Source organism: Eimeria acervulina, genomic scaffold (genome assembly GCF_000499425.1).
Source record: "Eimeria acervulina Houghton genomic scaffold, Eah_scaff1256, whole genome shotgun sequence".
In the NCBI taxonomy this organism is placed as follows: domain Eukaryota; phylum Apicomplexa; class Conoidasida; order Eucoccidiorida; family Eimeriidae; genus Eimeria; species Eimeria acervulina.
Window position 1 is genome coordinate 1 of NW_013549325.1, and position 8,858 is coordinate 8,858.

At 55.9% G+C, this 8,858-nt stretch overlaps 1 protein-coding gene across 1 annotated transcript; it reads right to left on the reverse strand.

Moving 5' to 3' along the window:
* On the reverse strand, positions 1 to 6,883 carry EAH_00057640 (hypothetical protein, conserved; the record flags this gene model as incomplete). Its single annotated transcript, XM_013393717.1, has 4 exons — positions 1 to 2,543; positions 2,813 to 3,711; positions 3,958 to 4,352; positions 4,610 to 6,883. Coding segments are annotated over 4 exons (6,111 nt in total), but the record flags the coding sequence as incomplete, so codon positions are not given.
* Positions 6,884 to 8,858: the final 1,975 nt, after the last annotated feature.

Here is an 8,858-nt window from a genome sequence, read left to right on the forward strand (position 1 = left end):
AGCTTCTACTGCTGCTGCCTCCGCTGCTGCAGCTTCTACTGCTGCTGCCTCCGCTGCTGCAGCTCCTGCTGCTGCAGCTTCTGCTGCCACTGCGTCTGCTGCTACAGCTTCTGCCGCTGCAGCTTCGGCTGCTGCAGCTTCTGCCACTGCAGCTGCTGCTGCTGCAGCTTTTGCAGTTGCAGCTTCTGCTGCTGCAGCTTCTGCCGCTGCAGCTTCTGCTGCTGCAGCTTCTGCTGCTGCAGCCCCCATTACTGCCGCATCTGCTGCAGCTGCTGTTTGTGCAGCCTTTTTTGCCGTTGCAGCTTTTGTTGCTGCAGCTTCTGCTGCTGCAGCTTCTGCTGCTGCAGCCTCTGCAGCTGCTGCTTCTGCTGCAGCCGCTGTTTCTGTTGCTGCTGTTGTTGCAGCCGCTTCTGCTGCCGCTGTTTCTGTTACTGTTGCCTCTGCTGCTGCAGCTTCTGCTGCTGCGGATTCTGCTGCTGCTGCTTTTGCTGCTGCTGTTCCTGCCGCTGCTGCTTCTGCTGCTGCTGCTTCTGCTGCTGCAGCTTCTGCTGCCGCTGCTTTCAATGTCGCAGCTTCTGCTGCTGCAGCTTCTGCTGCTGCAGCTTCTGCTGCTACAGCTTCTGCCGCTGCAGCTTCTGCTGCTGTAGCTTCTGCTGCTGCTGCCTCCGCTGCTGCAGCTTCTGCTGCTGCAGCGTCTGCTGCTGCTGCGTGAGCTGCGCAATCAGAAGTGGAGTGTTTCTCTTCTGCTGCAGCGGCGGCGAGATCTGCTGCTGCAGCACTCCGTTCTGCTGCTCTTGCCTCTTCTGCTGCTGCAGCAGCAGCTTCCCCGGCAAGAGACACCTCACCAGCAGCCATAGCTGCAGCCGCTGCAGCAGCAGCAGCAGCAAGTTCCGTCGTTGCGAGGTCTTCCTCCGCTGCTGCTGCTGCTTCCTGTGCAGCAGCAGCAGCGTCATCTGCATCTGCAGCAATTGCTGCTGCTCGCTGGTGGCGTGCAGCAGCAGCAGCAGCTGCATGCAGTGCTGCTTGGCTCCCAGCAGCAGCAGCATCTGCTGCAGCACCTGCTGCTGTTACTGCATGTATGCGCTGCGCTAGGGTGCCCTCGGCTCTCTCGCATGCGGCTGTTGCTGCAGCAGCAGCTTCCGCAGCAGCAGCAGCAGCAGCTTCTGCTGCTGCTGCTACATCGCCACGCTGTCGTGCGGCTGTCTCTGCTGCAGCTGCCACATCTTCCGCAGCGTCAGCAACGCGTGCCGCAGCTTCTGCTGCTGCTGCTGCTGCTGCTGCTGCCTCTTCTGCAGCGCTGGCACCGTCTTCCACTATGCCTCTGCTGCTGCTGCTGCTGTTGCTGCTGCTGTTGCTGCTGCTCTCATACACCCCCATGCCGAAGGTGTCTTGCTGCAAATCCAAACGAGAATCTGCGAGGTATTCTGGGGGTGTTGTTGCTGCTGTAGCTGCTGCTGCTGCTGCTGCAGCTGCTGCTGCTGTTGCGTCCACACCTAATGGGTGCTTATCGCTCGTTTGCTGCTGCAGCGGACCCCACAGCGCTGCACCTGCTGCTGCGCCAGCAGCAGCAGGTGTTGCTGGTGCTGTGGAGATATCTGTTCTCTTCTCAGGTGAAGCAGCAGCAGCAGCAGCTGCTGCTGCTGCTACTGCTGTTGTTGCTGCAGCTGCATCACCTGTGGCAGCTCTCCCAGCTGAAATAGACTCTACTGGCAGTATTGTGAATGGCCCTGTTGCTGCTGCTGCTGCTGCTGCTGCTGCTGCTGGGCCCCGGCTGCAACCCTCTCCTAGGAAAAAATCACCATCAGCAGCAGCAGGAGCTGCTGCTGTTGCTGCTGTTGCTGCTGTTGCTGCAGCTTCTGAAGCCCTTCGGGGGGGCGGCAACCGCAGATTGTCCAGCGCTGACGAAGCCCCACAGCTTGCAACAGCAGCAGCAGCATCTTCAGCCGCAGGAATAGCAGCAGCAGCAGCAGAGTCAACGTCATCAGCAGCAGGAGAAACAGCAGCAGCAGCAGATAATGCGACTGCTGCTGGTGAAGCCCACAGAGAAGAAGTAGGGGAGGGGCCCGAAAGCCAATTACAACCTTGAAAGACTGCGAAGTTCTCCTGGCTGCTGCTTCTGCTCACGTTGCTGCTGCTGCTGCTGCTGCTGCTGCAGCTGCTGCAGCTGCTAATGCAACTGCAGCTGCAGCTCCCGCTGCTGTCGCTGCAGCTGCTGTTGCTGCTGGGAGTTCTGCTGACAGCGCAGCTTTCAGGCCCCTCACCCCGCCGTCGCTGCTGCTGCTGTTCTTGCTGCTGCTGCTGCTGCTGTTGCTGCTGCTCTTGTTGCTGCTGCCCGCCCAATGTCTGCGAATGTGCTGTCTCGCAGGCGTCCTGCAGCACTTCAGTATGGCTTGAACTTGTCTCTCCCTCCTTTTCCCTGCTGCTGCTGCTGCTGTTGCTGCTGCGGCTGCTGCTTCTGCTGCTTCTGAGACGTAGAGCAGGGACAGTGTGGGGCCTCTGCCACCGCCTCCTCAGCGGCTCCTCCTCTGCCGCTGTCTTGACACCTGCAGCGCAACAGCAGCAGCAGCAGCAGCAGCAGCAGCAACAGCACAAAGGGAAACTCAGCAGGACAATACGCCCTCCAGCAGCAGCTGCTGCAACACCACCACCAACAGCAGCAGCCGCAGCAACTACAGCAGCAGAAGCAGCAGCAGCAAAAACAGGGGTAGACGCAGCAGCAAGGCTCGCACTGTAGCCACAACAGCAGCAGCAACCAGAGCAGTAGCAGCAACAGCAGCAGCAGCAACTGCAGCTCCCGGACCTCCCTTCCCACTCCAAGGAGCCGCAGCTGCTGCAGCAGCCGAATCCCCTGCCTCTTGCTGCTGATATGGCCTCTGAGGGTCTTCCTGCTGCTGCTGCTGCTGCTGCTGCTGCTGCTGCTGCTTCAAGAACGGGTTCCTCAGCTGTGTGGGGACGAGACGCTTCACAACTCCAGTTATCCACGACCCTTTGCTGTTTGCTGCTGCGGTGTTTGCTGCTGCTGCTGCTGCTGTTGCAGCTGAATCAAGGCGTACTGGTGCTGCAGCAGCTGGGGCTGGCGTTGCTGTTGGCGTATCCGCCGCTGCTGCTGTTGCTGCTGCTGCGCCAGCAACACCATCTCCCGCTGCAGCAAGGGGAGCGCACCTTGCTTCCTCCACTGTTGAACCCTTCGTGTTGCTGCTGCTGCTGCTGTTGCTGCTGCTGCTGCTGTTGCTGCTGCTGCTGCAGTTGCTGTTGCTGCTGCTGCTGCACCAAGTGCTCCTCCGCCTCACGCCAGCAGCAGCTGTCGATGCACTTCCCAGAGACTTCTCCCGCTGCAGCAGCAACGAAGAAGCAGAAGAAGACCTTCCGAAAGCCCCTGCTGCTCCTGCTGCTGCGCTGCTGCTGCGCCACAGCCGCGGCTGCTGCTCTTGCTGCTGCTTGCTTGCTGCAGCCATGTGCGCCCGTTCCAACGCCGTTGGGTTCGCTGCTGCTGTTTCAGCTTCTGCTGTTGCTTCTGCTGCAGCTCCTGCTGCAGCTTCTGCTGCTGCTGCTGCTTCCGCTGCAGCTGCGAGGAGACTGGGGGGCAGCACGGCTCTAGTAACTGCAGCAGCAATGGCTGCAGCAGCGGGAAGACTCATAGCGGCCTTCTGCTGCTGCAGCAGCAGACCATCCAACGACAGCAGCTCTGGCAGCACCTCAACAACGCTTTGCCTGAACAGCAACAGAAGCAGCAGCAACAGCAGCAGCATCACCAGCAGCAGCAGCAACAGCAGCAGCAGCAGCAAATCCAAACGGGGGAAAACGCCAGTAAGGGGAGAGGCAAGATGCGCTCCATCAGAAAAACCCTCTGCAGCAGCAGCAACAGCAGCAGCAGCAGCAGCAACAGCAGCAGCAACAGCAGCAGCAACAGCAGCAGCAACAGCAGCAGCAACAAGCAGCAGGCAACAGCGAGCGAACCTGTACACCAAACGATTCTTCGTCTGGTTCCTTAAATCTACAGCAGCACCGTTTGCTGCTGCTGCTGCTGTTACTGCTGCTGCTGATGAATTGCTGTAAGATCCCATGGGTAGCAGGAGCTGCTGCTGCGCTTCCTGCTGCTGTTCTGACGGCTGCTGCTGCTGCTGCTGTTGCTGGACCATGAGTTCGTATTGTTTGTCTGTTATAAACAAGAGGGGAGGAGGCGTCTCCCAGGTTGCTGCAGCTGGCTGCTGAGCCGCTGTTCCTTGCTGCTGCAGCTGCAGCTGCTGCTGCTGCTGCTGCTGCCACTGTTGCTGCTGCTGCTGCTGCAGTGGTGCGTAGAGGCCCTCAGAAATTGGGGTGTCTCGCAGAGACAAATGCTGCAGCGTGTGCGCCTGCATGCGCAGAGCCACCAGCAGCAAAAGACTCCCAGTCAGCAGCAGCAGCAGCAGCAGCAGCGATAGCAGCAACAACAGCAGCAGCAGGAAGATCAGCACCAGCAGTCGCAGGAGGGGCAGGAGCACCAGCACCAACAGCAGCAGAGACAGCAGCAGCAACAGCAGCGACAGGAGCAGCATCAGCAGCAACGGGAGCGACAGGAGCAGCAGGGACAGCAGCAGCGACAGCAGCAGCAGCAGCAAGAGGGACTTACGATGGGTTTAAGGGCGAGCAGCAGCGCCTGCAGCGAGAGCAGCGGATTCTTATCTAGCAGCAGCAGCTGCAGCTTTTGTTTGTTCTCAAACGTGTGGGGCGGCAGCAGCAGCAAACCGTTTCCTCGCAGGTCTAGCTGCTGCAGCAGCGGCAGCGGCGTAGCAGCAAACGCATGCAAAGAACCCTCAAACCAGCAGCAGCAGCAAACAGACAAGCGAGACAAGCGAGAGAAAGAAGCAGCGGAAGAAGACACCGGACGCAAGCAAACTCCCCACACGTTGCTGCTGCTGCTGCTGCTGCTGTTGCTGCTGCTGCTGTCAAAGCCAGTAAGCTCACCACCACCACCACCACCACTGCTGCTGCTGCTGCTGCTGCTAGAAGGGCTCCACATCTCGTCGGGGATCTCCAAGGCACGGATGCTGCTGCTGCATCTACTGCTGCTGCTGCTGCTGCTGCTGCTGATGGTGAGGTGCTGCAGCTGTGGCACCCTCCAACGAAGCAGCGAACGCCAACGGCAAACAGCAAGGGGGGCCTTGCTGCTGCTGCTGCTGCTGCTGCTGCTGCTGCGCGTACAGCTGCCGCTGAAGCTGCTGCCGCTTAAACCAGACGTCCCTCCTAACACTCCCGCTACCTGCTGCTGCTGCTGCTGTTGCTGCTGCTGCTGCTGTTGCTGCTGCTTCGCAGGCATCAGTTCAAGCGTGATGCTCTTTACAGCCTCATGGCAGACCTCTATCTCCCTTAATTCGATACGTTGCTGCTGCTTTTGCTGCTGCTGCTTCTGCTGCTGCTGCTGCTTTTGCTGCTGCTGCTGCTGCTGCGCTGAGAGCAGCAGGTGCTGCAGCTTGGGAGCAGCCTCTAATCCGCCAGTGATTTCTAAGGGATTGTTTCTTGCGTCGAGCAGCAGCAGCTGCGGCAGCTGCTGCAGCAGCAGCAGCTCCCGGAGTTCGTTGCTGCTGCAGTTTAAGTGCTGCAGCGTCAAACTTCTCAAATGCTCCCCCAAAGCGCAGAGGCGGTTGCTGCTGATATCCAGCAGCAGCAAAGATGGAAGAGTTGGCAGCAAAGAACAGACACCGAACAGCCCCTTGCTGCTGCTGCTGCTGCTGCTGCTGGTGCTGGTATCTGCTGCTGCTGCTTCGGCTGCTGCTGCTTCTGGATATGCGCTGGTCAGGCCAGCTTCTTCTTGTTCCTGCTGCTGCTGCTGTTGCTGCTGCTGATGTGCGGCACTCAGAGCAACACCAGCAGCAGCAGCAGCAGCAGGATCAGCAGCAGCAGCAGTGCCTTGCAAGCGGAGACAGTTGTGGCTAAGGGACAGCACTTTTAATTGCTGCAAGTGCTGCAGCGCCCTGAGGGATTCGTCTGTGAGATTGTTGTTGTTGAGCAGCAGCTGCTGCAGCAGAGGAGCAGCAGCAGCAAGAGGAGGCAGGGAGCGAAGCCCCACACCAATTAGAGACAAGTGCAGCAAACGCTGCAGCAGACGAGGAGGCAGCAGCAGTTTGCTGCTGCTCTTACATACTATTGAAGGGGTCAGTACAGCCAGAGACACAGCATCTGCTGCTGCTTCTGCTGCTTCTGCTGCTGCTGCTGCTGCGCCCTGCCGCTGCACCGTATCTCCCTCAGCAGCAGCAGAAACTACCTGCTGCAGCACCTGCTGAACAGCAGGCATTCGCAGATCTGCTGCTGCGCGCACCAACACACGAACATCAGCAGCAACGCGGTCCACCAGTACTTGCTGCTGCTGCTGCTGCTGCTGGTTTTCTTGCTGCAGCAAAGCCTCCCTTTCTACCTGCTGCTGCTGCTGCAGCAGCAGCAGTTGCTGCTCCTTTAATTCCCGCTGCTGCTTCTCCAGCTGCTCCTCCTGCTGCCTCGCAAGAAGCGGCATCCCTCTTGAAGCAGATCCATCGTCTGTGTGCGCACCAGCTGCAGCAGCAGCAGCAGCAGCAGCTGCTGCTGCTGCTGCTGCTGCATTGGGGCTCCGCAGCAGCTGCTGCTGCAGCTGCTGCAGCGTCTCCAGGCTTTGCAAGGTGCGCGCTATGCAGTTAGTGTATGACTTCAAAGAGATTGAAGGTGAAGGTATTGGAGCTGTCTCAGCAGCAGCAACAACAAAGGGAGGCAGGTGCCCTGCTGCTGCATCTGCTGCTGCATCTGCTGCTGGATCTGTTACTGTCCCTGCTCCTGCTGCTGCTCCTGCTGCTGCTGCTGTAAGCGCTGCTGCTGCTACCGGGGGTGCAGTGAAAGCCAAAGAGGAAGGCCGAGAGGAGGCGCTGCTGTGTGACATTCTAAAGAGGATCGTAGCAGCAAGCAGGCCATCCTGCTGCTGCTGCTGCTGCTGCTGCTGCTGTTTCTACGCTCGCTACTGCTAGCACCGGGCGCAGCAGCACTGCTCGCGCAGGAGCCGAGAGGCATGAAGTAGCAGCAGCAGCAGCAGCAGCAGCAACAGCAGCAGCAGCAATGCCAGCTAATGGTTTGCAGCTATGCAGCTGGACGGGGGCTGTTGCTGCTGCTGCTGCTGCCGCTCTTGTTGCTGCTGCTTGAGTTGCTGTTGCAATGCTTGCAGCTAAATGCACAAGCCTCATCTGCTGCTGCAGCAAACAGATCTTCCTGCTGCTGCTGCTGCAGCTGCTGCTGCTGCTGGGGGTTGTTTGAGTTGAGGCCCCCAGCGGCGGTCTGGGGCTGGTGTGTGTGCTGCTGCCTCCCTCGCTGCAGCAGCAAAGTTAATATAATTAATATTTTATTGTTTTTTATATATTTAAATATTATATTTAATTATTTAGCCCATAAAACACTCATCAAAGGCATTAGCTGCTGCTGCTGCTGCTGTTGATGCTGCTGCCGCGCGTGTGGCTGTGGTTCCTGCTGCTGCTGTTGCTGTTGGTGTTGCTGCTGCTGCTGCTGTCTCTGGAGGGCCTATGTTTGTGTCTGCAACTGTTATGGGTGCTGCTGCAGTAGTTTATGCTGCTGTTGCTGCTGTTATGTTGATTTCTGCTGCTGTGTTGCAGCAGTCAGCGGCGTGTGTTTGTTGCTGCTGCCCCTGCTGTGTTGCTGCTGCTCTCAGCTGTCTCTGTCTATCGATGGTGCTGTATTAAACACTTGCATTATTTCTTCTCGCATGCAGGCTCATTGCTACTGCTGCTGCGGCTGTTGCTGCTGCTGCTGTCTCTGTCGGTTCTCTTTTTGTCTCTGCAGCAGCTATGGGTGCGGATACAGTAGTGTTTGCTGCTGCTGCTGCTGCTGCTGCTGCGACCCTCCACTCCTCCCATCCGTTAGCTGCTTTCAGTGTACAATGCATGCATTAACTGGGGCTTCGTTCTGCTTATACCTGCAGCAGCAGAAGCTGCAGCAGCAGCTGCAGCTTCGGTATAGCAGCAGCAGCACCCGCGCTGCTGCAGGGCTATGAGTTTGCTGCTGCGTGTTTGTTTACAGGGGTAAGATTATTTTTAGTTTGTTTTGTTTGTTTGTCTGATAGACAACCCTGCATTAAATAACAAATAATTAAGCTGTAGGGTGTATAATAAATAAATAAATATATAAATATTATATATATTTGTGTGTATCTAAAGCTGTTGTTTATTCTTTAAAAGAAAACAAACTCAAACTCTATCTGCTGCTGTTGTTGCTGCTGCTGTTGCTGCTGCTGTCTTCTTCATTATTATTCACAGCGGCGACACCGTAATGATGGGTCCCCCTCTTATACATATATATATATATATATATATATGTATATATATATATGCATATATATATCTCTATATGTATACATATGTATATATACATATATATATATACATATATATATATATACATATATATATGCATATATATATCTCTATATGTATATATATATGTATATACATATATACATATATATATATATGTATATATATATGTATATACCTTTTCTTACCCCTATGGGCAGCGGTGTATATATATTAGAGCAGCAAAGAGAAGAGACGACAACAGAGTTAAAAAGGTTTGATAGAGAGATAAATAAATATATTTTGATGTACTTAAAAGTATAAGTTGTTTAAGAATATATATAACACAAAAAAACATAAACCCCTCGCCCTGCTCAGCACTTCAATATCTGCAAGCCATCGTAGGCCTGCTGAAGCTGAGATTAAAAAGTAGAGTGTACAACACACAGCAGCAGCAGCAGCAGCAACTGTTGTTGCTGCTGCTGCTGCTGCTCTTATTGTTGTTGTTGTTGTTGTTGTTGTTGTTGTTGTTGTTGTTGTTGTTGTTGTTGTTGTTGT